Source organism: Neurospora tetraspora (genome assembly GCF_033439725.1).
Source record: "Neurospora tetraspora strain CBS 560.94 chromosome Unknown B0H65scaffold_2, whole genome shotgun sequence".
NCBI classification, from domain to species: Eukaryota; Fungi; Ascomycota; class Sordariomycetes; order Sordariales; family Sordariaceae; genus Neurospora; species Neurospora tetraspora.
Genome location: NW_026944384.1, coordinates 1,306,970 through 1,334,280, shown reverse-complemented (window position 1 = coordinate 1,334,280; position 27,311 = coordinate 1,306,970). Strand labels below are relative to the sequence as shown.

The window sequence follows — 27,311 nt, the reverse complement described above, 5'->3', positions numbered from 1 at the left end:
TACAATTACATGGCAACGAGGGAGTGCCGTGCCATTCATTCAACTTGTCCATTGTACTCTTTTACACCAGGCCGGCCCTCTTTCTCTGCTCACCAACTGACTGACGCACGGCATATCCGTCAGACATCGAATGTCACTGCGACCGAGAGCGAGCCGATCGATGGAGGGGCGCTCAAGATGGGCAAGAGCGCCAAGCAATGCGAAGCATCATCGCTAGGGTGGGGCGACCCTGGCCGATGACGATATTAGAGGACGTTGGGGCATGGCGAGCTTGGGCCTTCCTTCCGATTTCTGAACCCTTCATGCCACTTTTGAACCCTTTGACGACGGCTTGTTGGGGACTGATTGGTCCGTTTTCAGTTGGTTTGATCATCGTGACTACCCCTCCATTGTTCTTTGTTAGTTTTGTTCATATGAAGAGGAAAAATTTGCGTTAATGGTGTTGGATCGATGTGTTCATCATGGCAACCGGCTTCTCCTCTAAAATCATGACGGGAACAAAAACAACCAAGAATCAACAACATTCCGGATTCACCCACCTCGTTTTGGATGATCACCTATACAACCTTCACACAACAGCTCCATGCAGTGCCACCCCAAGAACACGCCCAGGCAAAGCCTCCCCGCCATCCCTCTTTTAAGATGTTATTACCGGCCAGTTACCCGTGGTTCAAGGAAGCACAATGATACACAACGCCACCCACCTCGGCCATCCGCGTGTATCCGGACACTGCCCGGTAGGTGTACGTATACTTCCCCAGAGCTCAGCTCAACAAGTGTGGCTTGCTCACAAAAAGTTCGTTTCAAGCTTGCTCGTCGTCGACTCGTCTCCTTCGATACTCTTCCGTCGAATGACATGGCTCAACACCAGGATTATCAGTTCCTTGTCGATCTCCTGATATGCCTTCTCTTAGCGCCGCCCTATGTGCGCCACATTTCCTACGTACACTACTAGAATTTGGTTTCACTACCCCTCTACCCCTCATCCTCATCTTCTTCCTCGCGTGTCGATTTTGAATGTACAGCATACAAACTCAAGCAACAAGCCGTTTTGATATGTCCCCTTCACGCCCTCCAGCTTGTTTTGGAATGGGTGAGTGGGATCCAACCAGTTGACCTGTTGTGCGTCGCAATGACCCGCCCGCCCCCTCGATCGGTAGCATGCCGCGCGGAGGGGGAGGAGGGACATGGCACACGGGAGAGGCGCAACTCGCTTTCCTTTCGCCAATGGATACCATGAACGATACATCGTGGGCGCATAAAATGCTGTATAACTTGAGTTTTAGAGGCATCTGAACTTGGAGTTTAGTTGCTACTTGCTAGAGGAAATCAACGAGGCTGGTGGGAGAAAGGGGGAAGGTTGGGGTATGTATTCAAGGTTCGACTTGCTGAATGTCGTTATATGGATGGTTTGATATAGCCGGCGATGTATAATATCAGGTTGAAAGAAGCTGGGGATGGTTGTTGCAATGGTGCTTATGCTCTAGGAAGTGAACTCGAACTGGAGAACTACGCCGGTTTGGCTGTGTAAACAGACTTGAAGACTATGAGATGTTCACTGGTGCAATTACAAGTCTTATGTTAATCGTAAACTGAATTCCGTCAAGACGGAGCATCTCAATCTTGGTTGCTCTGGTTCTTTACCAAAACTCGAGATCCAACCCATGGAACATTGAGCACCGTTTCCAAGCCTGGAAAAGGACATTGCATATTGCGAATCGTTGACATGCCAAACTCGGACCACTACATAACGTATATTTCTGAGCCTGTTATAACGCTCAAAACGTATCTGACCTTGTAATGCATATGTAAGCACTATCCTCGTTCGAACAGACACTGCGCCGTCTACGATACATACGACCATAGGCACTTTGGAAAACTCGGGATCCCGTCCGCTCTCCGATCGATAAGCCAGTGACCGCCAGGCTAGTAGTCGGCTCGGTGACGACCGGCGAATCACCTGGTGTTGTATGTCCTGTTTTTTTTTTTTTTTCGTTCCTTCCTTATTTTCCTTTTTGACGGATCGGAAGGCGCATCCTACCTACACCTATCTAGCTCAGGCAGAGCACTGCACCGCACATGAAGTGGATGACAATATCGATGACTTCCTTATTGATGTTCATTAACCATGAAGTGTAAATATGACATCCGTAGCGTATACTTTATCATCATCATCATCATCAGAAATTATTCCTCCCCAAAAACATCCTCATCGCCCCTCCCCTCTTAACTCCCTCACCACCACCGTTCGGCACACCACCAAACACTCTGACATCATCATCCCCAGTTACTGCTGCTGCCGACTGGTATCCTCCAGTCACCACCACATCCTTCCCACCCAACCTCTTAACATCCCTAACCACCCTGCCCCCCCTCGCCTCCACATCCCTGAAATACAACTCCTCCCCCCTTCCCCCTTTAGTCTCAACACCCGCAAAGCTAAACACCTGCCTACTATCCCCGCTCCCAGTCGAGTTCTTCCCATCACCGCTCTGCTCATACCACGCCTCCCCTTCCTTCTTCGTCTCCAGCCTCGACTCCCTATACTTGGGAGTCTTCCCATTTCCATTGAAAGCAACGGTATCATAATCCGGGAATACCGCCGCTCCGGACAAAGTGAGGGTTTTCCCCTGAATCAAGTGCCCCCAGATTGACAAGTTTCCCTGGGGGGAAACGGAGTAGCTGCTGTTGGCGAGTAACGGAAACGTGTAGGTTGTTTTGTAGTCATAGTCACTGCCACCACCACCAACAGAGGAACCAATAGGGTCAGACGGAGAGGAGGACGAAGAGGACTCCTCAGAGCCGGAGATGAGCATGTCGTTTAGCTGGCTATATCCCTGCGCCGAGACGAGGCCTTTGTTGGTGTAGGAGAGAGTTTGGGTCCAGACGCCCAGGGGGGAGCGGACGCGGAGGGAGCGTTTAACGGAAGTGGTGTAGGTGATGGATTCGGGGGTTGTTGTGGAGTTAGATGAGTTGTTGCCGGTGGAGGGGGGCGTGCGGATGGAGGAGAGGGTGATGAGAGGGGTCAGGCCGTCGATGGTGGGTTTTTTGTTGTTGTTGCTGCCACCAGTAAAGTGGGAGTTGTCGCCCGCGGTCCAGATGAAGATCTTGCCGGTTACGTACCACGATTCGTTGACGTGATCTGTCAGGACTGCAGTGTGGCCGGAGGACGACGAGGACTGGGTGTCGTTGATACCGGCTATGCGAATGGTGAATTCATGGGGATTGCCGTCGGTGAGAACGGCCAGCCAGGGGGTGATGTCGATTTCGTGTTCTTTGAGGTCGAAGGCTTCGATGCCGGCGATGGGTCGGTGTAAGGAGGGGACCACGCCACCGGTGAAGATGACGGGGAAGGGCCAGTAGACGCCGGCTAGTTGGCCGTCGATGAGGACTTGTACCTCGCGGAAGGGCGAGTAGCCGGGCAGTTCGCCGACGGTGTCGGAGAAAGCGTTGACGTCGCTTTGGAGGACGTTGGACCACCAGAACTCTTCGTTGCCTTGGCCGTTGGCGGAGACGGAGAAGACGGCGCGGCGGGCGTTGAGCGGGAAGTTGGAGATGGTGTTGGTGGCGTTTTGCGCGGGAAGGGTGAACTGGCTGACGGCGTTGTTGGCGGACTGCCGGGCGGAGATGGGGATGATGAGGTCGCTGGGAGGAGCGGCCTTGGTGGCGACGTCGCTGTAGAAGAAGGTGGCTGTGAGGGTGGTGTTGAAGATGCCGGTGTACTTGTCGCTGACAAGGTTGCCAAGATCAAAGATGATCTTTTGCTTCTGTTGCCAGAGGGACAGGTACTCGGTCATGTCCTTGAGATATTCCCATCGGATTCCTGGCGGCACTACTGGTTCGGCGGTTGAAGTTCTCCCTGCACTGAGTTAGCTATTTCTGTCTCGGTATTGTGATGATCTCAGTTGTCCCTGTGCTACACGAAGAGGCTCTGCTGTTCATGGCCATGCTGGGAAAGACTCACAAACTTCGGTATCACCGAGGTACATCAACGCCAGGCGGTCGTACTGTCTCCCCTCGCTAACAACGGTGAAGTTCATCACCACCCGGTTAAACTTGCAGCTAGGCGGCGTGTAGTCTCCTATAACACGGTGAAACAGCAGTGTCAGAAATGCTGATCTAAAAGAAGATGTTCTGTTCAGATATGGTCCAGCTTACCGATGTACGGATCTCCATAGCTGAAAGCAAAATCACGACGCATCAACAACACGTTACACGCTTTCTGGGTTGATCCAGCCGGAATTGGTGTCGTTCCATCGCTATCAGCCGGGCCATACGGCATCAACACTGGTGGCGCAACCTCAAAGTTTCTCAGGACCGTCCTCTCCGCGGCAGCAGACGAAGTTGTGACGGATGACTGAATCTGCCTTTCCTTTGGCTGTGATTTGAAAAGGTCGAGAGTTACTGGCTTGGTAGTCTCGAGACCTTCAACCGGGTGGGCATATTTTCCGTTTGACGTGGAACTAATCGGTGAGAATTGCTCGTGGACATCGGATCTCCGGCATGACGGTATACCCAGGCCATGGAGGACAAACCCGGTAACGAAGAGTGAAGCGAAGAGCCACAAGACTGACAAGAGAACCCGTCGTGTTCGGGCTTTCTTGACTGAACGAGGCATGAGTTCTTCCTTCTCGACCACCAAAGGCCGCTTCTCAATGTCCGGAGAAGCCATGTTCATGGTGCCGTAGGTTCCGCTGCGAGGAACCAGTGTCGAAGATGTCAAGTCATGGGATGTTGAGACTGAACCGGCGGGGTTGCCGGGGTATAAGAGAGGACGGAGGAACTGTCGTTGATTGCAATCCATGTTCGCCATGGTACCTCGCAGGAGCGGTTGACGGTGTTACCACCTTCTTAAACTAGAAAGAAGCTTGATTGTCGATATAGTCGACGAATGTGGCAGGCCAATGAGAATCTCAACGGTGCGATACCACCCCGGACGCCGGCACCGCAACGGAACAGTTGATAAGTCCAAGCGAGACTCTGAAAGTAGGTGCTCTATCCGCAAGGGCTAGGTTGGATCATTTGACTTCAGCATGGAACAAATGTAACACTTGTGTGCTTCCAAGCGGATAGGTGAAGGAGGCGGTGCGAACGGTGTGAATTGCGTGCATAATGTGGTGTTGATGTTCGTGCCTGGTCCGTGCAGCCACTTACCGTAGCATATTGATCAGCCATCTTCAGCTGCCGCAGTGTACCTTAATAATACAGCGAGTGGTACACTGGGCTGGGCAGCGTGGTGACATAGAAAATTGCCATGTTGATTCATCCAAATTATCGAGCTTGCAAACTGCAGAGGGGATTACACCGGCCTTCAAGTAACATGCTTCTTATTATGTTCTCCAACGGGTAATGACCTAAGCGTGTACTACAATGCAAGGTTTAGTATGGTGTTGTCCGGATCGTGGGAAAGGGGATTCTTATTTGTATGCAATGCAACCACCACCTACGGAACGCCAGCCTCCAAACAAGGGATATACAACTTAAAAATAAAAATGAAGAAAGACTGAGAAGTGAAACAGGGTATCCAAGGCAAGGCGAGCACTTCTCTCAAGCCTTCTTGACGACTGTCTTCACCTTCTTTGTGCCGATCTGGTAGCCCCAGGACCTGAGAACCTTGACGACCTTGGGAAGGATAGCAGCTGTCAAAGGGACCCTGATAAAGATGAAGCTCTTGTGGATCGCGTACGCCAGAGCAAGCTGGGTGGCCAAGCCTGAGAAGAAAATGGTTAGCCATGTGTGCCCAGGGAGGAACAATGTGACTCGAGTACTTACTGGCTCCAGCTTGCTTGCTCCGCTCCTCGGCGGCCTCAACGCCCCATCCGACAGTCTCCTCGGGCTCCTCACCAGTGCGTTCCCGCTTGTTATCCTTGAGGACCGTCCGATACTTGTGCCAGAAGTCTTGGACGTTCTGGGGGATGGCCTTTTCGAGCCATGTCACGACAACATGCTCGAAGTGGGCTAAAGAGTACCAAAGCGTTAGTTTTTGTTCGCTTTGCCGACGATGCAAGACAAACTCACCAATCTTCTCAGTGCCGACAGTGCGCACGAGCAAGAAGCAGAAAGGGAAGTCTAGCACGCTAAGGGCAAGGTAGACGCCGACGGCAGTCCAGCCGTACTCCTTGGACAGCTTCTTCATCCTCGCGCTGAATCCGGTCGGCTCGGGCTCCTTCTCCTTCCCCTTGGCCTTCTCCTTGGCTCCCTCGTTCTCCGACGACTTGTCAGACCGGCGCGACCTCGACGACTGGAATGGGCGTCTTGACGAGGTGGTAAACTGCTTGGGCTGCCCGGCTCTCGATGCCTGTCTGATCCTGGCCGACAAGCTCGCGTACTGGAACTGTGGTGTAGCTGCGCTCTTGGTAGAGATATGCTGCGCCCATGTCCGAGCCACTGTGGTATCCCTAGAAACCCTCCGGAAGATGGCGCCTCCTTTAAGGAGGGTCTCGGCAGCTCCGTATCCTGTCCTCAACATGGTGATGGTCTATATCGGTTTGCGGTATGAATCGGTCGCGGTCGGTCGCAGAAACGTCGCAAGGTGGCCCAAGCTCCAAGCTTTAAGCTTCTTGAGCTTCGAGGGATACGCTTCGTACACTTGTAGTCGCTGAGGGGAGTTCGAGGATTATGGATGCGGGAAGACGCCGTCGCCAACAAGCTGGCTGTTACTTGATCGGAGTTGAGAGTCGTTGACCTAGCCGTGCCTGTCGGGTTTCCGCGGTAGAAAGACGAACGCGCGATCGATCGAGAACTACGACAGTATCTCCGAAGGCTCAAAGGCGCAGCAAGAGAATTTTGGGTGGGGAGGATGGAAGAGGCGTATCGGCTAGGTCAAAGCAGGTTCCAGTCGGGTATTTCCTCGTTGCGCGGGCTGACGAGATCGTAAGGGGTCACGCAACGACTCTTATTTATTTTTCTCGACTTCTAGAAGTTCGCGGACCTCTTTGGGTTGCATGTGAGTGATGCAACTAAGTCGTCGCGGCAGGCAGAGTATCATTCCACTACATCCCATTGGACAATCGGCTGACAGCGGCATCCGCCTTCGCCCGATCAACGGTGCATCAATGACCCCGCCATGCATTCCCGGCAGGCAACCAAGCTCCAAGTGCTGACGAGTCTCTCCAGTGCCACTGAGGCCGCTCACGGTTTCGCCTGCACCACAAACCCTCAAACAACTCAGCCATCTTCAACTTCTCAGCTTTGCCAACGGAGACTTGTGAGTCGGCCTTTCGAGCAACATTAATCTCCGCCATCGTTATGGACCACTCACTATCCAGGGGCATTCCCAATCACGAGTCGAAGCATCATGTGGCTGATATGGTTCTCGAAAGCCAATTGCTGTTGGTTTAGGAAGCGTTCGGTATTTTGATGGGTCCGAACCATCCGCACTGACCATTATCGCAGAGTAAACAAACTTCCCCTTTCGTTCAGGAGCTCAACATCGGAGGCCGGGAAAGCAAACAGGACTCGGTGAACCACTGAACCTTCTTCACATCTTCTCACTTTTTTTCAAACGTTTCTCTTCAACGCCAAAAGGCCTCGACCTTGGTGAGCTAGAAATTGGATTCGCCAACGGAGATCCGGACAGGACCCTGAGCCTGTAAGATTTGGCCGCCAATCATATTCCTCCGTTCCCCTCTGTAAGCGCCCTCGTCCCGCGCTTGCACTCATTGCTCCATGGCCCCATGAAGACAAGACGGCGCTCTTCCCTTCCTGTCATTCGCAAGGCTCACTGATTGGGCACTTCATCTTCTCCATACATTATTGAGCTTGAATTAGAAAGCAGCCCGCACCACAGCCGCTATGGAGGACGCGCAACAAGAGGCGATCTGGGGGGTTGTTGCCCCCTTCAATACAAATGAGTCTCGGCGCCGAATTAACGTCGCGTCAGATGCTCTTCTTCCTCTCGTCCCTCTTCTCCTCCGTTTTCTAACTCTGTGAATCTGTTTGAACTCTCTCTTTGAACCGGCTTCTCACCATAGCTATCACCATTCTCTGCTGACGGTCTCACGAACTCGGGAAACACAAGTGATCTGCAGTCAGCTTCTTATAAGTGCGGGGCATCCATCGAGTTGACTCCAAAAGTTCCCATCGAGACTTGACGAGGTTCAATAAGAGAAGGACCTATTTCAACAAGCTCAAAGCTATCTGAGAAGAGATTCGTGTGTTCGAACAAAACAGACAATCAACATGTCTTACTATCCTCGTGAGTATCAGACGCTCTTCATTATTGGGGTATGACACAGCTAACCAGAATTCTAGCCCCTCCTGGAGCATCTGGCGCTGGAGGTATGTTCCGAACTGATGATTCCTTGGTCCTCCATCAAAGACATCGGGGTGGTCGAAACGCAGATGGAACGGTTGATACTGACCAAGACAACAGCTCCTGCTCAACACAGCTATCCTCCTCCTCCCATGTCTGCTCCTCCAACCCAGACCAAGTTCTCCTACCCATCTCCTCCGACTACCCAGCAGCAAGGAAGACACTATCCTCCTCCTCCTCAGTCCGCCGGCTCGTCTGCCACGCCACCGCCCAAATCATCCACTCCTTCCTACCCCTTTCCTCCTCAGCAGCAGCAACAGCAGCAACAGTATCAACAACCACCACAGCAACAGTTCTCACCACCACCGGCCCAACAATATGCCCCGCCGCCGACTCAACAACAGCAGCAATATGCGCCACCACCAACCCAGCAGCAAGTGCAGCAACCGCAGCCTCAATACGCAGCTCCCCCAGTCCAGCAGCAACATCCTCAAACCGCCCTCCCCCTTCACATGAGGACGGATTCCAGCGCCTCCCGAACCTCCGCCCACACCCCTCCTCCTCAGCAACAGTTTGCCGCTCCTCCGCAATATCAGCAAGGCGAGCCGCAGCAGTATGAGGAGAAACAACATGTTCAACATCAGCAGCCGGCACCCCAACAACCGGTTGGCCTAGGTTTGAGCACTTCCGCAGCGGCTGCCATTACTGGTGCTCCCGCACCCGGACAGTTTTCCGGTGTTGGTGCGGTATCAGATGACGTGGGAACGTTCAATGGTGGCAGTTATCGTATCAGCCATCGGGATTGCAACACCATCTTGACCGTTCAGTTGGCGATTGGGTGCCCGTTGGAGGCTAAGCCTGGTATGTTCTCTCTCCATTCAGCCCCTGCTTGTATTCAAATGAAGTGTTTGGCTAACATCTTTTGTTTGCGCACAGGCACAATGATCGCCATGTCTCCCTCCGTCTCCCTCAAGGGCGCCTACAAATTCAGCATGAAGAAGCTCGTCGCCGGCGGCGAGATGGGCTCCTCGACATTCACCGGTCCTGGCGAGCTGCTTCTCGGCCCTGCCATGCTCGGCGATATCACGAGTCTTCGCTTGGACGGCTCGCAGACCTGGTCCGTTAGTCACGACGGATACCTTGCTTCGACGCAGAACGTCACCAAGGATTATAAGCGCCAGGGACTGGGGAAGGCCATGTTCTCTGGTGAAGGTCTGTGGGTGTATAAGATCAGTGGCACGGGCCTGTTGTGGCTGACTAGTTTTGGCGCTATTATTCGGAAGGATGTGAGTATCAGTCGTCTGAAGATCCGAGTGAAGTGGTGCGGGTTTGCTAACAGAGGATACAGCTGGCGGACGGCGAGAAGTACATCGTTGACAACGGCCACTTGGTCGCATGGAACACCAAGTACATCCTAGAGCGCGTTGCTTCCGGCGGTTTGCTATCGGGCTTTGCCTCTGGCGAAGGACTGGTGTGCAAGTTCACTGGTCCTGGAACGGTGTTCATCCAGACGAGGAATGCGGTATGTCAAGTCCTCCCCTATGCGGTGAAATAAAACATGGGCTAACACCTAAAAAAAGACTGCCTTCAGTGCGTTCATGACCGGCCAGACACCGAAGGCCTAGAGATAGATGGGTTTGAAAAATAGGGGATTGTATGGGACATTGATACCTGTAGCGATCACACTTGAGGCTGTGATCTCGTACCACTTTTTTTCTTCATCATATTTATCTTGGGGTTTGTGAGCGGCGTCATATCGGTTTTGAGATTTGCTAGGGAATAGTAAAATGTCAGTGTCAGTGAACCATTGGACCTCTTGTCCTGTAGCTAGAAGCGTGACTACTTGACTTTCGCTTAGCAACCTATCGATCATGAATGAGTTTTGGAGAAACAGGCGACATAGAGGTAAGTCTGCACAACGAGGATACGAGAAAATTCCAAAGGAGAAAGAAAGACTTGAGAAACAATAAACAGCGGAAGGAAAGTCCAAGTTGTTTGCCGAGTAAAAGGGTCCGCGGGGGTCAGCTATTTCGCTAGGGTTAGGGTCAAAGCTGCATCGCGCCCAACTTCACGGACAAAGAGACGCCTGTGATTGGCCAGCGTTTTAATTGATTTTGTAAGAGCTGCGCGTCAAGGCAAGTTTGGACGCGTCTCCCAGACCAACACCATCCCCAGATTCACGGCTTCCAACCGACAACCTCCCAGGTCAGACAGCCTGGAAGACAGCCCTAACAAGTCTCCAACATGCTACGATCAAACGTCAGCCGCATCGACCCCAAAAGGCGAAACGTCCTCGACCACCGCAAGAAACAATTTGCAGAAGCCGCCTACAAGGACACCGATTATCCCCATCGTCTCAACTTCTACTCGACCCCTCCAACAGCCGACATCACCATCGAGCAGTTTGAACAATGGGCCATCGACAGGCTACGAAGTAGGCATTTAACCACCCTAATCCCTCAGTAATTTACAATCTTGGGCTGCTTCCAAACGCTAACTAACCTCTTACTTATCATCCAGTCCTCGCCGAACTCGAAGCATGTTCCTTCCGTAACAAAACCCCCGCCGAAACGGCCTCCCACATGAAACCCTTACTCGACAAGTACCTCCCTCTCGACACCAACAGCTCCTCCTCCTCCCAGCTCTTCGCCCAGCGGCAAAAGGACCACTACAGCCACTTCATCCTTCGTCTCGCTTTTGCGTCCACGGAGGACCTCCGCCGCCGCTTCACCCGCGTCGAAACCATGTTGTTTCGCATGCGCCTGAACGCCGACGACGGCCGCGAGCGCGCCGCTTTTATCAACTCGCTTAATCTCGACTGGGAGACCGTTTCCGATGAGGAGAAGCGCGAACTAGCTGCCGAGTTGGCAGCGACTGCCTCCTTCGGTCAGAAAAAGGGTGGACAGCAGCAATACGACGAAGACCAACAAACATGGTGCAAAGTCTCCTGGCTCCGCGTCCCCGAGCTCGTCGAACAGCGGCGCGTTTTTCTTCGGCAAGGCTACGCCTACGTTCCCGCGCGTGAACAGCAAGCGATGGTCGTTTCCGAATTCTCTTCCCGCTTGGAACGACAGCTCGAGTTAACCGCCCGCGCGCTGCCGAGGCTAGACGAAGACGACCGCTTGACTCCGATCCTGGCGCACTTGTCCAAGAACTTCATCACCCCCGACGCTTCGTACGTGAGTACTTCGTCCGCCATCTCCTCGGCGGATATCAGTGCCAGGAACATTGATACCTTGGTGAATAACCACCATTTTCCCGGTTGCATGTCTCATTTGCATCGCACCTTACGCCGCGACGCACATCTTAAACACTACGGCCGACTACAATACACCCTCTTCCTGAAGGGCATCGGCCTCAACCTCGAAGAATGCCTGTTGTTTTGGCGACAGAGTTTCAACAAAATCACGGACGACACGTTCAACAAGGAGTACCGGTACAACGTGCGACACACGTACGGAGACGTGGGCGGCGACAGCAACCGGCGCGGCGGGGGTTACTCGCCCTATTCTTGCCAGAAAATCCTAACCGAACACCCGCCGGGCCCGGGCGAGGCGCACGGGTGTCCGTATAGACACTTTAACATGGAGAATCTGCAGACGCTGTTGCAGCAGGGCATGGGGGTGACGGATCGTGGGGTGCTGAATGGGGTGAAGGAGGATAAGGAGAAGCAGAAGTTTCATATGGCTTGTAATCGGTATGTTATTTTTTCTCACCCTTTGCGTCTTGTGAGATGTTTGAGGTTGGTGTGGGCAGTGATTGATGGCTAACACGAGAAAAAAAAAAACACAGGGTATTCGAACATCTTCACAAGGAAGAACTCAAAAAGGCCAAGGATGAGGGTATCATGACTGCGGCGCAGCTTGAGACTATTGTCCATCCCAACGAGTACTTCAAGCGGAGTTATTTGCTGAAGAATATGGGCAAAATGCAAGGGGATGTGAAGATGGAGGGTTGAAGCTACCATGGTTTTCGTGGGGACGAGAGGGAAAACTTGTTGGGTATTACATATCTTCTGGCATGGGATAGGGATTCAGGTTCCTGTTGCGATATATCCGGCGTTCAGGCGACATAGCGATGGCATGACACTTGTACAAGTACAAAGATGTGTATACAAGGTTTGATTCCTGAAGATGGTGAATGGTTTCGGTGCCCAGCTGTCATTCTTCGTTCGCTTGTTGATAACATACTCACAGCACTCACAACAACACGCAAAAGCATCAGGACAATCGGCATGGGCATCACATTGAACAGAAAAGGAGAACAGAAGGTAATGCAGAATGGGTATCAATTGTATTCTTTCTAATTCGGCAAAGGCTTCCTGAAGCGACCCTGCAACCAGCAGCGGTACATCTTGAGCTTCTTTGCGCGGTTGACGAGCAATCTACGATCGACACCAAGGTCCTCAATCACGAAGCGGATGTCAGGCTCAGAAGCGTCCTCGACCTCACTATCCTGGGTGAACAGCTTGCCAGACCAGATATCGGCCAGCTCGTCTCTCTCAAAGAAGTAGACGCGAGTGCCATCACCACGAATGTAGAAGTTCTCGTCCAGATAACGACCCTTCTTGAAGCGGACCTGGGCCAAGTCTCCTCTTCCATAGTCACGGAAGCACACTTCACCGCCGGGTTTGAGCACACGGTAGACATTCTCGACGGCCTTCTTCCACTGCAACGGGGACAATGCAGAGAAGATGAACACCATGAGGGCGACATCGACCGAGTTCTCCTCAAGGTGAGGGGGCAGCTCGTCTCCGGCCACATCCCACACGTCGGCCTGCATCTGGTCCGTGTTGTAGGCCTCCTGCGAGCGCATGACCTCGACGGCCTTCTTGGAGAAATCACAGGCGTGGAGCTTCAGTTCGGGGTTCTTGTTCTTCGACAGGATGGGGAAGGCCGTGTTGCCCGCGCCGGCTCCTATTTCGAGGAGGGTGCAGGGGCCGTATCCCTCAGAGGTGACCTTGTCCAGAATGGGGAACTCTTGCTGAAGCCACTTGCGATCCTTGAAGAAGTTGGCAGTGTTGTTCTTGTAGAACTGGTTCCACCACTTTGCAGGGTCCGAGTTGAAACGATCTGTTATGGGCAAGTTGAGTTAGCAGACTGCTCCAATGTCTGAATGTGTAAACAACTTGATGTGTTTCAAAGAACCCAATGGTTAAGGGCAAAATCAGATGGGAGCGAAAGACTATAAAATACGTAGTTGTCTTCATAAAATATTCAGATGAACTATGCTTATGTTTGTAAATCATCACGGAAGCCCAAGAGAGGGGTGCAATGGGGATGAACCCCTCTCTTAGCGTGAACCATTGGGGGAGTGAGGTGGAAAAGATGGATGGGTTACTCACGCTTATCGAAGTCCGAGACGGGCGCATTGCGCTGCATCTCGTACTGCTGTTCAGCATACTCGTTGTATGTGTCATCAGTCTCGACATGGTCCCACGCGTTGAACTCAAAGACGTCGTCCTGCTCCTGCAGATAGCGAGATCCGAACTGAAACGGGTCGCTGCGCTTTTGGTTGAACTGGGGATCGTGGGACCGGTGGGGAGGGGCCTGCTCTCCGTTGGCGGGAGCCTGCTGTTCCTCTTGCTGGTGCTGCTCAGGCTGCTGCTGCTTCTCCTCGGCTATTTCGAGCTTGGAGATCTGGGCAGTGAGCTGCTGATCGGGCTGTTGTTGTTCATCGACGACAACCTGTGCCTGGCTAGAGGCGACAGGAGCGACGACACCATTCGATGCCATGGCGAGGACAATGTTGGAGGATCCTAGTTAGTGCACTGGTAGAAAGATGCAGCTAACAATCACCACTGGTCATTGAATGGCACTGGCTTTGTTGTAAGGTTGGTGCAGCATATCGTGCTGGTTCTTGAACCGCGGAGGGAACGAAGAATGAAGAGGAGAGAAGAGGAGAGGAGGGGAAAAGATTTGCAAATTCCGAAACGAGAGAAAAAGTACAAAAATGGCCCAGAGTCTGTGGGGCCAATTGGGGTTGTGGGGGCCCACCCAACTTTGCACTCGGTGGGCCCGCTCCGATTCAGTACCTTATCCTTATCTACCCCTAACCCTTGAAATGACCGTAGGGATGTCACATCAAGGAGCTGTCCTTCACTGGTCCATGGATCTGGATCTGGAGTCAACTGTTGGTCAAATGCTTGGAAGTGATTTGAATCAAGATCTTTCTTTTTTCAAGCTGGAAAGCGACGGATGGCGATGATAAGGACGCTGGAATGAGGACCAAGTGTGTGCAGTAGGTAGGTACCATCCATCGTTCCTTCCTCAACTGAACCGTTCGAGCTTCCGTCGAGTCCGCGGCAGCTGCCGTACTACCTTCCCTACTACTCCTTCATCCGATCTCAAACCCAACCCTAATGACCATATAAGGGACCTGGTTGGTCCTTCTTTCCAACAACAACCGCTTGGTCAGATGGCACAACGGTCTACCGTTTGAGTTCTCAAAACTCAAAACATATTGCTTGTCCGGATCGGGAACGGAGTGCTAAGACACGTAGAGGGGTCTTCACTACCTAGTAGCCGGTCTACCTATATGGTATCTGGGAACACTCCAGTCGACACAAGAAATCAAACGGTTCACCGATGCTCTGAACGAGCGGTTGTTGTTTTTTTGCTCTTTTCCTCTCTTGTTTGGAGAGAGGTGGTGAGTTCGAACCAATCGTCGATAATCTTTTTTTGGTTCTTCTTGAACTCACTTGAACACTACTGTGCATTTCAGTCGATTTCAGTCTCCTTGCCCTTACCCGCACGCTCTTCCCTCCTCTTCTCGATCTTCTCAAGCTCCATATCGATCCTCTTGAAGCTCCAGCTCTTCCAGAAGGGGGGATACAAGAACGGCCTGAGATCAAATCTGTTGTCATCCGGTGCTGTACTGGTGTCAGCTTCAGGTACTCTAGCAGGTGAAACGGGGAGGACCTTACAGTAATCATTGCAATGCAAAGCAGGAGTCAAGGTAGTCATCTTGTGCCTGTTGATGGCATAGAAGTGGAAGAACCTCTTGACCTTCTCGGCAACCTGTCTGGGAGTATAGAAAGGCGCCTCGTCACCCTCGACCTTCTCACGGTCGGCACTCCAATCGTGGACAAGACGCTGGAACATGGCATAGGGACCAAGCTTGTTCAGCTTCCGAAGGCGGCCGAAGACTGTTAGCTCGGCGTATGTCATTCCCATGTCGGCCTCGTCGCTTTGGACGTATTCTTGGGTGATGGGCTCCTACGTTGCAAAGTGTGGTTAGCATCGGAGTTCAAGCTTTGTCAGATACCGGATCACCAATCCTTGGATACTTACCAGCTCAGCAGTAGGAACAGCCGTCAGGAAACCGTGGAGGCAGGGAAGATCAAACTTCTTCTCGGCCCAGGCAATGAAGCGCTTCAAGTCTGCCTTGTCAATCGACCCAATTGGGTTGATATCGGCACTAGAGCAGTCATACTTGGTCAAGTAACCACGAAGACTCTGTCACAAGTATCAGTATCTGTTGACTCGACATGTTCGATGGACATTGTTCGACATACCTCGCCGACATTGGCACTGCCGAGCACCAAAAGACTTCCGCCACCGGGCCTGCCGCGGGCAGTGGGGAGAATCTGACCAAATTCCTATAGCATATCGTCAGTATATGTTTGTCACTGGACCCGGGCGGAACTTACATACATAGGCAGTAACCATCCTGATGCGAGCCTGCAAGCACTGCAGCGTCAAGTTCTCCTGGACTGTACCGCCATGGACCTTGAACTTAGGCTCAAAATTCGTTGTCTGGACGATAAGCTTCTTCTGAGCCTCATACACGTCGTCAATGTCGAGGTTAACATGGTAGCTACCAATGGCGTCGGCAAGCGCCTTAGCACGTCCGCGGGTCTCGGAAGAGCTTTGCTTGCTCATGCCCATGTAAATGGTAGTGAAGACCTGGTTGCAGAGCTCCTGGGGCGTCTTTGGAAGTTCACCTTCCTTGCCATACTTACAGATGCGCCTGACATCCTCAATGACTTGTTGGTTGCCGTCTTCAATGGCTTGGATAACGATGCGGCACATGGAGAAGACAAGGGTAGCCGTGGCACAAGAATCAATGCCTCCGCTCAGGGGAACCAAGTAACCGGCTGTGCCAGACCTTCGGAGGTAATCCCAGAGATAGCAGCCACCACACAGGGCAATCTCCTCCTCTACCGAGTGGTACCTCGGCGGCCTGGGAAGAGTGGGCTTCTTCCAAATGTCGGTATCCTCATCCTCAGGGCTGAACTCGAACGAGGTCTGGATCCTCTGGTACTTGGCATTCGAAGTAGCCGCCTGCAAGCCACGCGAGATCGAAGACCTGTACGCTCTGACTTCTTCCAGATCGACAGTGGCAGTAACGACCTCGACATCGTTAAGACTGAACTGCGAGCCCTGGGCAACGATTTCACCGTTGACAATGATCATGGCGCAGCCGTCAAAGTAGAGGCGTTCACCGTCACAACCTTGTTGGTTGGAATAGAGGTAGACACCGCCCGACTTGCGAGTTGCCTCCAATATAAGCTTGAGGCGAACGTCGAGCTTTTGCAGGGTGAAATGAGAGCCACTGCTGTTGGTGATGATCTCAACACCGTCAAGGGCCATGTCGATGTGCGGGGCCTTGGGGGTGAAGAGCTCTTCGCAAGTCTCTGCTCCGAAAGCTGTTTCGGGGGTTGAGATGACAGCATCGCCGAAGAGAACGTGGGTCTCGCCCTGGATTTCCTGGAGGATCTTGGGAAGATGGAACAGCTCGGTTTCTCTGGGACGCATCCACGGGGTGAAGTGTCTCATCTCTCTGTAGTTTCCGTCGTTTGCAAGCCACATCTTGGGTCTCTGTTCATGGTTGTTAGCAAGCAGTATGTGGTATGGATTTTTAGGTATGTATACTCACGATCAAAAGGATCTTTCCGTTGAGCAAGATTGCTCGGGCGTTATATCTAATATTTCGGTGAAGGATAGGCAAACCGACGTCGATAAGGATGTCATGGCAGCTCTCATCCTCCAAGAGCTTGCGGAGCATCTCCAAACTGTGAGTGTAGACATCGAGCTCGTGGAAGTGATCCAAACCGGAGTAACCGCAAATCTCCAACTCAGGACCAACACGAAGTCTTGCACCAGCCTTCTTGGCGAGATGAATACTCTCAACAATGCGTTGGAGGTTTCCCTCCCACTGTTTGTTTGGGTTAGTATTGACCGGACAAAAAGAGACCAGACAAGGCTCAACTTACATCCAGAACCCATTGGTTCAGACTGCAGGTCGCAACCGTCACCAGGTGACCTCCCATTTTCAAAGACAGATCGGTTCTGTTGTCGATGGCAATGTGTAAGAGAATAACTTCCAAGTGAGGGGTTGCAGAGGGGAGACTGTTGAGTCATAAAGACCTCGACGCCAACTTCCTAAACAAAACGTTCGACTCACCTTGACGAAGAAAAGATCAAATGACCCAAGACCAACTGGTTACCAGAAGAATCGCGGCCCGTTCCTTGTGAGGTTCGGATGACGTTCTCGACGAGGACCGTGGACGGGGAGACTGGGGTCTCGGACTCTCGGTGGAAGATGGGACGGATCCGCTATCAGTCCGTTGTTAGTGATCGGAAAAGATTCGGCATCATGGCCTGTCCTCTTATCACAATCGATCCTTTCTCCATTAGGTAGCCGACGCAGGTTCATTCTTTCTAATTTCAAGCTCCCATAGTTTTTATATCTTTTTGGAAGTCTCTGGTATCTTGATGAATTGGATCAACGGTGATCACAAGTCCTGATGTTGTAGATTAGGTTACCCCGCAAAGGTGCTCTGTTGGGCTAGATTCAAGGTTAAAATAGCAAATCCTTTAGCAATCTACACCCTGGAAGTGACATCTCAGCGCAGGATGCATTCTCATACAGCGGCAATACAGCACAGATTTAGGGGCAGCATATTACACTGTCCAAATAACGACAGCACAACCCCGACCTCGGGATGGAAGTTCCCCGAATTGCGACGGGAATGCCTTCAAAAAGTTCCCAACTTTGTTTATTCCGGCGCATTCGGGTACGCCCAGTGGCCACAATCCCACAACCTCCACGAACCTCCTCATCCTTCTCTTCTCCCTAATTACTCCAGAAACAAAAGTCGCCGGTCTCAAAACTTCAACAACCAACCTCCACCACCTCCTTCCTACTCCGAACCGCAACTACAATACTCGCGGCGCAAACCACCTATCTCGACCGTTTGGCCCTCTCTCTAGCTTTTTACCCAGTCTACGAGACTGCCCCTCGACACAATGCCACCCCGACCGTCCCTCCTCGTCCCCGCAAGCGCAACACGCCTCCTCCTCATACCCCGAACGAGCGTCCGATCACTCTCCTCCCTCACAACCAACAACGCCTTCAACGAACCACCACCCTCACATTCGCGCCGGAAAACATCGCTATCACCTACGCCTCTAACCACCACCCGTCCTTATTCCTCCTGGCTCCTCTCCGCCGTCTCCTCCGCCGCCTCCGCCCTCAACAACGCTTCAGGTTCCCCCGGGGGTGGTAACAGCTCGCCAGAAACCGTCCTCCGCGCGCGGCGCATCCTGCCCTACCCGCCTGCGCACCTCTACAACTTGATCGCGGACGTTTCTTCCTACAGCCAGTTCCTGCCGCATTGTAGTAGGAGTGTGGTTACCGCTTGGGCTGAGCAACCTACTACACAACCTACACAACAACCTACAGCAATAGCGGAAGGGGAGGGGGGACAACAAGGGGCAGCAGCAGGGGAAGAAGGGAAAGAGCAGCAGGCAAGAACAAAAACAAAATGGCCAGCCCGCGGCGACCTAACAGTAGGCTGGGGCCCCTTCACCGAATCCTACTCCTCACGAGTCTACTGCGTGCCAGACGACGGCCAAGGGATCGGGATCGTAGAAGCTGTTAGCGGTGACGCCAGCACCAATATCCCTTCTGCTGTTCTCCGCCAATTCGGGTACAAACCACCTGCACCAAATGGTGACACCGAAAAAATGGAGGGGTTGTTTGAGAGTCTGGTGACGAGGTGGACGGTTAGGAACGTGCCGGCCCCTCCGGGAGGAGGGATAGGGTTGAAGAAGAGCCAGGAGGGGGTAGGAGATAAGTGGACAGAGGTGGCGCTGAGTGTGAGGTTCAAGTTTGCGAATCCGGCGCTGGGGTTTGCGGTCGGACAGTTGGCGGGGCAGAAGGTGGATGAGATGGTTGCTGCTTTTGAGGAGAGGGCTAGGAGGACTTGGAGGCGGTGATGGGGTGATGGGTGCTGGGTGATGGTCTGGTGATAGGATGACAAGCCTGGGTAGACGTCGAGGGGCTGGATGGTAGTTGGTGGTTCACGGGCCGATCTCATAATCTTGGCTGGATAAGTCTCGTAAGAGAGGCTAGATTAAGGTAATTGCCTTGGTGAAGGTCCGACTGAGGAAGAAGGGTTGGAAGTACTAGACTAGACTAGATGGGATGGCGGGCAGTGTTGCTTCTTGATATCTCTGTATTATTACTCGGACTTAGAAGGGCATAGACAGCGTGGCTTGGAAAAGCAAGATATAGACATGCTTTTGTTAGAAATAGACAAGATACCCTAATGTATAACAACGCGAAGGAGGTCTCGAGCAAGCAAGGGATCTGGGGTATTAGAAGAACCTCCCAACCACGGGCATATGTCACAACATCAGAGGCATTCACGCCGAGTTTGGAACACAATCTCCCAGAATCCATGTATTGCTAAACCAAAACCTATACCAACACTCAACCACTCACCCCCCTAGACATCCACATCGCCATCCCCTTTCGACCCTCCCCACCGTTAACGTAATGGTCGTCATCCACACATGATCTCGTATCATCAATCATATGTCGTCAACCTCATCACTCATCATCTCTCATCCATCATCACTCTTCATCCCATCGTAGTACTTTTTTTCGTCATAAGTTTTTGGAACAACGAAACGCGCGTCAGAAAGCCCCCAAAAGGAACGCCTCTGTATCCGCCAAAAGCACAAAAAGAATGTAAAAACCATCAAGCAGAGAAGAGGTATCAAAAGCCAAAACAAACAAACTCAAAAAAACAAACTGAGAAAATTGAATGGAAGAGAAGGAGAGAGAATCAACCAGCGCGGAAGGCTTGAGACCCGGATCTGTGTCGACGACCAGACATGCTGCTAATCCGTCGATGAATTTGGCGGCGTCTTCTCCCAAGTGACTCGTTTAGTGCTTCTTCCTAAACCACACCACACACGTTAGCATCTTTCCTCTTTCCTCTTCACACTCAGGACAAGGGGGGGGAAGGGACTACCTAACAAGGACATACTTCTTACTACTACTCTTCACCGGCTTCCCGCCCGCCATCCACCCAAGCACCGTCGCCTTCGTCTCCTTCCTGCTATGGCTCGACGAGTGCTTGCTCTTATGTTGCCTAACCTCCGGCTCGACATCGACCACAATCGCCGCCGGTCTGGGCGGCGGCGCAGCGTGTCTACTCCCACTACCGGGCCAACCAGGCGGAGGCGGAGGCGGGATACCACCACCACCACCACCACCAAGACCCATACCAGGAGGAGGCATTCCCATAGGCGGACGGACCGGCTGGCCGGGAGGGAACATGTCATGCGCCATTCTGTGCCCGTGAGCGTCCGAGATGCCGGGGGGTAGACGAGAAGCGGGTGGAGCGCCGGGGAACATGGAACGGCCTTGGCCGGGAAGACCACCGAGACTGCCGTGACCTCCTCCGAGGCCACCTGCGTGGGCACCGGCGCCGAAGCCCGGGGGTAGACCACCGGGGGGCATCTGGTTGCGGAGGGGCGCTTTGTCCATGGGCCACATTTGCATGGTGATTTGCCAGTCGGGCTCGATGACGCGCTCCCAGACGGAGGGGAGGATGACCTCGCCGTCGGGGCCGATCAGGTCGTAGTGACCTTCTTGGACGTGGGGGCCGATGACGTCGACGTGGAGGAAGGCTTGTTTGATGAGCTCTTCCATGCCCTGCGGGGATGTGTTAGTACTTGGGTGAGAAGACAGAAGAGGGTTAAGGGGGGAAGAAACATACCTGCCACGTCTGGCACAGACGGAAGGGGAAGCTGAACTTGCGGCCTACAGCGTCCTTAAATCTGATAGGGGCCTTATCTTTCTTCTGTTCAGCCTCCTCCTCCTTCTGCCTCTTGGCCTCCTCCTCGGCCAGGATCTTCTTCTTGAGCGCCTCCTCGGCAGCCTTCTTCTCCTCCTCGGCGGCCTTGGCCTTCTCGGCAGCTTCCCGGGCCTTGTTCTCGGCCTCGTCCAGGAGCCGCTTACGCAGTGCCTCCTCCGCCTTCTTGCGCTCCTCCTCGGCGGCCGCGGCTTTCGCGGCTTCCGCTCTTTCTTTTTCCATCCGCTCGCGGGCTTCGATCTCGGCCTTCAGCTTGGCCTCGGCCTCGAGGTGCTTCTGCCACTCCTCGAACTCCTTCTGCTTGCGCGCCTTCTCGGCTTCTTCGGCCGCCTTCTTGGCCGCCTCCTCGGCGGCCTTTTCCCGGTCGGCCCGGATGGCGGCAGCGATCTTTTCCTCGGTCTCCTTAAGCGCCCGGTCCAGCCTCGCTTTGGCTTCATCTTCCAGCCGTTTCCTCTCCGCGGCCTCCTCGGCCGCCTTCTTCTCGGCCGCAATCCGCTGCAGCTCTTCCTCGGCATGCTTCTTCTTGAGCTCTTCCTCCTTCGCCCTCACAGCCGCTTCGATCCTCTGCTTCTCAAGCTCAGCAGCGATCTTAGCCTGCTCCTCCTCGCGCTTGCGCCGCTCCTCAGCAGCCTTCAACTCAGCCTCGAACTCAGCTCTTGCCTTCCTCTGAGCCTCGGCCAGCGCTTCGGCGTGTTTCCTCTGCCTCTCTTCCTCTTCTTTGCGCGCCTGAGCGGCCTTCTCCTCCGCCGCTCGCTGCGCCTCCTTGACAGCCCGCTCCATCTCGGCGTTCTGCTCCGCTTGGCGCTTCTTCTCCTCTTCGGCGCGCTTGCGGTCCTCTTCCTGCTTTTTGCGCAGCTCCTCCTCGGCTTTTTCGCGGATCTTGCGCTCGATCTCGCGATTCTTTTCCTCTTCTTCTTTGCGCTTCTTTTCCAGTTGGAACTCTTCCAGTTGCTTCTTGAGAGCTTCCATCTCTGGATCGAGCTTCTTCTCTGGCGCGGGAGTTGGCGACTTGCCCGGGTGTTCGGTGGGCGGTGGTGGAGGGGGTTGGAACATTAGTCCGGCCATGTGGCTGGGCCCGGGGGCGCCGAAGCCGCCTCCGGCACCGTAGTAACCGAGAGCGCCGGCGGCGGCGCCTGGTCCTCCTCCTCCTCCGTAGGGCATCATGTCGTAGTGGTGGCCGCGCGGATTATGGCCACGCGGGTCGTGGCCGCCGAAGTAGTCGTCGCCGCCACCACCGCGTCTGGTTCTGGTGAGGGTGTCGTTCATGGGAGAGGGAGAGAATGGGTTATTGTAGTCGTATGGCACCATCTGGTTTCCGTAATGGCTGGGCACGTATCCAGCATGGCTGGGAGCGTAGGCGCTGTGTCCCGCGCCACGGCCATAGTAGCCGGGTTGTGAGTGGTGTCCATGGCCGCGCCCACCATATCCTCCAAACTCGTCCCCGTATTCCGACTCCATGGGGGGAGGAGCCGTCGGGGAGCGGTAAGAGTAAGACTGTCTTCCTGCGGGAACTAGATGCCGGCGCGACGCAGATTCGCTGCGTTCTAGCAGCCGGGGACTCCGGGCGCCGTGGGTACTGTGAGAGCGGGAGTGAGGAGATTGAGGAGGCAATGGTGGATGCCCGTGATGAGGATGAGGATAGTACTCTGCGGTTGCCGAGGCAGAATCCGAAGGATCTATTTCGTCGTAGTGTTCATCCCAATGGTCGTCTTCGGTGGACTCGTCGTCGGTCACCTCCTCGTCGTCCTCGTCATCGACTACCGAGTCGTCGTAACCGTGCCGGTAATTGTACTGTGATGAGTCGTATCCGCTCGATGATGTGGTTGAGGAATACGCAGCACCTGGGTTATTCACAGTAATATTGATTGATCGTCGGCTCCTATTACAGGCGCAAAGAGAGGAGGAAGGGGTCCGGGGTTAGCTGGTTCCAAGAAGGGAGAACAGACACAGGCCAGGTAATGTGGCGCAGTCGCGATATAGAATCGAGGGAATCGAGGATCCGGACCAGACTTACGACATTGGGAATGTATTTGGGTATCACCCTTTGCTCGTGACAATCTGCAGGGAGAAAGCCGGAGCAAAGGGAGCAGCGAGAGAGAGTTGCCTAACAATAGTCGAAGCACCAACTAGCAAACCAAAGTTGGTGCGCTTGAGTGCGGACCAGTGCCGGGACGGTAGTTGCCTTGTTTCCTTGCTTGGTTACTCGAAAGAGTCGGAAGCTGAGGTAAGAGGGTAGCAGACTAGGGACAGAGACGGGCGGTAGGAGTGTAAAGCGGAGGAAGAACGAGCGATGGAGGAGGGTGGGGAAGCGGGAGGGACGATTGAGGGCTCCTCAGCTGGCGCTGAAGTGTCTATGACCTGAACAGTTTGGTAACGGAGTACGTAGCGAGTAACAAGACCCGGGCGGTGAGTGAGTGAGCAACGGGAATGAAGAGCGAACACAACCTGGACGGTGCGGGAAAAGAGACTTAGGAGTGAGTGGTGAGGTGTGGTGGTGGCTTGCGCCTCCCGTGCTATTGCTGGTCGCGGCAGGTTTTGGTGTAATTTCTGGATGGACGTGGATGATTGGTCACGTCTTCTCCCTGCTGGTCAATCTCAAGATTTTTGAGAGTGAGTGACTCTTCGGTACCCTTATGAAGAAGCCGGAGTGAGTAAGCCGAAGTCGAAAGGGTCTCCGTGTTTCACTTGATAGTTGTTGACTTGAGAATTGCAAAGCGCCAGTTCGAGATAGGTGACTGGACTTTGTAATCGTTAGGTGTTCTTGAGGCTTGGATAGTGGACCAAATGACAATATGGCTGAGGAGAGGGGTCGCCAGAGATACCGGCAAGGGTGGATGGAAAATAAGTTGGCTGGGATATCAGGTCAGCATGAGGAAAACAACGGCATTCACAAGCGACAACAGCCAATGTGCCGCCGTTTTGATAGCGAACAAGGGATCTAGATCAGATCGACAACGAGGGGAACGACAGCGGGGCAAGCCGATAGTTGAGGAGCCAGGCTATGTAACAGAGCTGACAGGGTTAAGAAGGCTCGCGGTTGTCTCAGTTCCATGGGCCAGAGGGTCTGGATAGGTGGGTAGAAACGAGAACGCGATTCAAAATGGGCTTAACAGTGTAAGAAGACAGGTCTAAAAACGTACCAAAGGTTATCTGACAGCACAACGTCGAGGTGATGGTCGAGTTCGTACCCTGTGGTCTTGGCTGTTAGTGCCCAGTTGGTCAATGAGGGGTTGATAAACATCTAGAAGCCTAGGAGGTTCTATAGAATTGTCACAAGAGAGTCTGGGGTAGCGTGGACTGCGGGAAGCCTCTGTCTCGCTAGGCCTCCCGATCTCACGCAAGGGGGGCTGGAGGGGGGAAGAGGTAAGAAATTTGCAGCCAACAACGACGACAGTGACTGGCGAGTTGCATCCAGACGGACCGCCGCTGGATTGGCTGGCCTGTTCCTTGTTCTCGTGTGTATAAGCGGTCGATTTCATCGGATCGGTTCGTGTTGAGCGCTTAAGAAACTGAACTGTTCTTACGAATGATTCTTCCACACCTTCATCCTCACACTGCCCTGAAGCTTCCCCGCGACTTTACGAACTGGCGATCCCGCCAAGACGGAGGGGCGAACACTTCCCGCTTCTGCTGATAGAGGGCAGCAGAGGGAAAAGAGAATGCGAGGCGTTCCGCGAATAGCAGACACAGAAGAAGGGGAGAGGCGTGGTTTAAGATAGACCACGAGGAAGCAGTTAAAAGAGATCACCACGTACCGTTGTATTCCTGTAGGATTCCGTGGGTTTCTGGTTGGCCGGCTTTGCTGCGTGGTGGTTGAGAGTTCGTGGCGATCTCGGCGTATTGTGTATGCGAGGTTGTCTGGAATCTCTCAACTGTCGACAATGGTCGGCATAAGGTTGGCTACTTCAATGGTGTGTGAAACTGTTTTTGGATTTCAAGTACGTGTGCCTCCTCTTTGGTTAGTCACAAGACTTGAACCGTATGGGACCACTTGGATCTTGTTAGATGGTCGTAGAGTAGCAGCAGAGGACGCACGAGATGTGTTTACGCAGAACGTATGCACAGTCTGTAGTGCAAGGAGGCAGGGAGATGGTGTGCAAAAAGAGCCGCCTAGTATCGGGGGTACAGAGTACTCCGTATGGCAGGACGGGTAAAAAGATTTGTTTGGTTGAAGGAGGGCAGAGGTAGTGCCGGCGTTGATATTTCGGGTCCAAGGCCAGCGGATGTTGCTGTAGGCGGCCGTCTTGCCGTATGTATAGGAATCTTTCATACGATCAACTCGCCCTTGCAGAGCAAAGATCCTTCGGCGGGATGCACCAAGACGGAATTACATACGGCCCCCTTCCGTGACGCAAGCTGGACGATGCTGGAAGAGCCGGGAACAGGTATCGGCGGAGGGGAACACACATAGGTGCCTCATGGTTGGGCCTGAGACGGTAGTTGAGCAAGGCTGGGGGAACTGCAGCACGACGGAGACCTTGTGTAAAGGCGGAGCGTGTTGTCCTGCCTGCGGTGCCTAGAGACAGGTAACCCTGCCCTCATCACCCTTACACCAAGCACTGATAGACATGGCCTTACTTTATCTGACGGGCGCACCCGGCTTTTTAGGTTGCCAGGCTCTACCGTAGTGTAAGTCGACTGTATCCTGATAGCTGAACGGACAAACATCGACCATAGGTAACGGTCTTTTTGCGGATACTCGATGCCTTTGTGTCCTGGCCGAGTGACTGTACTCACGAGGCAGCAGGAACACAAGCGGCCAGGCAAATAACTCCCGTCCAGCGTGGAGAGTGAGTGAAAGAGGTGAGGGTTTAGTTTCAGAGGTTCTTTGGCCTGAGTTGATGTTCAGGGCAGGGGTATTGAAAAGGTTTAGTCCGCTGGAAACTAAGACTGGGGAGACAGGGGGTGAAGTGGGGATGAGCGACGACTCTCCCCTCCGTTGGTGATACCGCCCAAAGATGCAGAATGTTAGTACTCGTCAGGTCTTCAGACCTTCTTCTACAAGTGAGTCGATGATGTGAGTCTACTGTCTAGCATTGAAAAAGGGAATGTCGTTTAAACAGAATCACTCAGTCTCCTGTCGCAGTTGTGATTTTGGTTTTTCAATTTGTGCTCTGATTGACTTGTAGAGGAGAGAATGGCAGTGTGGTGTTCAGTGCAACTTTGGTCGCATGTACGCTAGAGAATCGCGGCCATGAGGGTGCGCCAGCCACGGAGACAAGAGACAGAGACGCGAATACGCCTCTTGTCGAGCAAATCGCCATGTTGATAAATTGAAGATCTGGTTTATGTCTCTTGCCGTTTCAGTTGAAAGACGCTGAAGAATATCGTCGGCTGCTGTTCCGGATTGTTCATGTATAAGCTATCATCGACTCGGCGCCGGCCATGCGGCAGGGAGGTTGTGAAACCGTTCATGGTGATTTTGGAATTCCATAACATGTCTTGATTCATTATTATTATTACCAATGACCAGCAAGGCATCAATTATCACCAAGGATACCTCGTCTTGAGTCTGTACATGGTGTTGGAAGAAAACGGAAGATGAGCCGGTGTCCTGGCCTGGGCTGTCGGCCGGTAACCATGTTGCGATACCACGCAATTCGGAGGGCCAGTCAGATGTCGTTCCGTGCCGAAACCAGGCCGCCAGTCATGAACACCTTTTCTGCCCAAGAAATAAAAAAAAGGTTTCATGAGAGGTTCGGGAGGTTTCGCGACCTGCATCAACGCAACAGTCGCGGGCTTGGAGGCGTCGTCCTCTTTCTGGTTGGGCTGAGAACGCCCGCGCCGCCCATCTGACCACCAGGCAAAGGATCGCCTTTGGGCATCTAGTGAAGCCACGTGAAGCTGGTTTTCTTGATGCCTTTTCGCTGCCCAAAGACCCACTGCGTCAACTAATGCAGGTAAGAGCCAAAGTACCTCGCAAGGGTACCGCTGACTCCCCAG

At 53.3% G+C, this 27,311-nt stretch overlaps 8 protein-coding genes across 8 annotated transcripts; 3 read left to right on the top strand and 5 right to left on the bottom strand.

Annotated features, from left to right (window-relative positions):
* Positions 1 to 1,993: 1,993 nt before the first annotated feature.
* Positions 1,994 to 5,153, bottom strand: B0H65DRAFT_518129 (peptide N-acetyl-beta-D-glucosaminyl asparaginase amidase A-domain-containing protein). Its single transcript, XM_062828691.1, has 3 exons — positions 4,159 to 5,153; positions 3,965 to 4,081; positions 1,994 to 3,859 (listed from the first exon to the last, which is right to left on the bottom strand). The coding sequence occupies exons 1-3, from the start codon at positions 4,811 to 4,813 to the stop codon at positions 2,181 to 2,183; spliced, it is 2,451 nt and encodes an 816-aa protein (XP_062683960.1). The 5' UTR covers positions 4,814 to 5,153; the 3' UTR covers positions 1,994 to 2,180.
* A 102-nt stretch (positions 5,154 to 5,255) lies between these two features.
* Positions 5,256 to 6,913, bottom strand: B0H65DRAFT_455518 (uncharacterized protein). The gene is made up of 3 exons (XM_062826240.1): positions 6,019 to 6,913; positions 5,773 to 5,958; positions 5,256 to 5,711 (listed from the first exon to the last, which is right to left on the bottom strand). Exons 1-3 carry the CDS (start codon positions 6,467 to 6,469, stop codon positions 5,548 to 5,550), a joined length of 801 nt encoding a protein of 266 aa, XP_062683959.1. The 5' UTR covers positions 6,470 to 6,913; the 3' UTR covers positions 5,256 to 5,547.
* Positions 6,914 to 7,761: 848 nt separating this feature from the next.
* Positions 7,762 to 10,004, top strand: B0H65DRAFT_95373 (tryptophan RNA-binding attenuator protein-like domain-containing protein). The gene is made up of 6 exons (XM_062831604.1): positions 7,762 to 8,197; positions 8,254 to 8,280; positions 8,375 to 9,115; positions 9,191 to 9,540; positions 9,603 to 9,776; positions 9,835 to 10,004. The coding sequence occupies exons 1-6, from the start codon at positions 8,182 to 8,184 to the stop codon at positions 9,877 to 9,879; spliced, it is 1,353 nt and encodes a 450-aa protein (XP_062683958.1). The 5' UTR covers positions 7,762 to 8,181; the 3' UTR covers positions 9,880 to 10,004.
* Positions 10,005 to 10,382: 378 nt separating this feature from the next.
* B0H65DRAFT_455504 (eukaryotic and archaeal DNA primase, large subunit-domain-containing protein) lies at positions 10,383 to 12,516 on the top strand. The gene is made up of 3 exons (XM_062826239.1): positions 10,383 to 10,688; positions 10,775 to 11,951; positions 12,047 to 12,516. Exons 1-3 carry the CDS (start codon positions 10,499 to 10,501, stop codon positions 12,210 to 12,212), a joined length of 1,533 nt encoding a protein of 510 aa, XP_062683957.1. The 5' UTR covers positions 10,383 to 10,498; the 3' UTR covers positions 12,213 to 12,516.
* Positions 12,517 to 12,525: 9 nt separating this feature from the next.
* Positions 12,526 to 14,241, bottom strand: B0H65DRAFT_455501 (S-adenosyl-L-methionine-dependent methyltransferase). The gene is made up of 2 exons (XM_062826238.1): positions 13,599 to 14,241; positions 12,526 to 13,326 (listed from the first exon to the last, which is right to left on the bottom strand). Exons 1-2 carry the CDS (start codon positions 13,987 to 13,989, stop codon positions 12,557 to 12,559), a joined length of 1,161 nt encoding a protein of 386 aa, XP_062683956.1. The 5' UTR covers positions 13,990 to 14,241; the 3' UTR covers positions 12,526 to 12,556.
* Positions 14,242 to 14,743: 502 nt separating this feature from the next.
* B0H65DRAFT_95339 (glutamine-dependent NAD(+) synthetase with GAT domain-containing protein) lies at positions 14,744 to 17,614 on the bottom strand. The gene is made up of 7 exons (XM_062831603.1): positions 17,472 to 17,614; positions 17,135 to 17,413; positions 15,910 to 17,076; positions 15,771 to 15,854; positions 15,547 to 15,711; positions 15,180 to 15,471; positions 14,744 to 15,125 (listed from the first exon to the last, which is right to left on the bottom strand). The coding sequence occupies exons 1-7, from the start codon at positions 17,526 to 17,528 to the stop codon at positions 14,974 to 14,976; spliced, it is 2,196 nt and encodes a 731-aa protein (XP_062683955.1). The 5' UTR covers positions 17,529 to 17,614; the 3' UTR covers positions 14,744 to 14,973.
* Positions 17,615 to 18,215: 601 nt separating this feature from the next.
* Positions 18,216 to 19,833, top strand: B0H65DRAFT_518113 (dehydrase and lipid transport-domain-containing protein). The gene has a single exon (XM_062828690.1). The coding sequence runs from the start codon at positions 18,508 to 18,510 to the stop codon at positions 19,477 to 19,479; it is 972 nt and encodes a 323-aa protein (XP_062683954.1). The 5' UTR covers positions 18,216 to 18,507; the 3' UTR covers positions 19,480 to 19,833.
* A 561-nt stretch (positions 19,834 to 20,394) lies between these two features.
* Positions 20,395 to 23,769, bottom strand: B0H65DRAFT_95133 (uncharacterized protein). The gene is made up of 4 exons (XM_062831602.1): positions 23,383 to 23,769; positions 21,273 to 23,247; positions 20,523 to 21,208; positions 20,395 to 20,447 (listed from the first exon to the last, which is right to left on the bottom strand). The coding sequence occupies exons 1-4, from the start codon at positions 23,385 to 23,387 to the stop codon at positions 20,435 to 20,437; spliced, it is 2,679 nt and encodes an 892-aa protein (XP_062683953.1). The 5' UTR covers positions 23,388 to 23,769; the 3' UTR covers positions 20,395 to 20,434.
* Between the last annotated feature and the right edge of the window lie 3,542 nt (positions 23,770 to 27,311).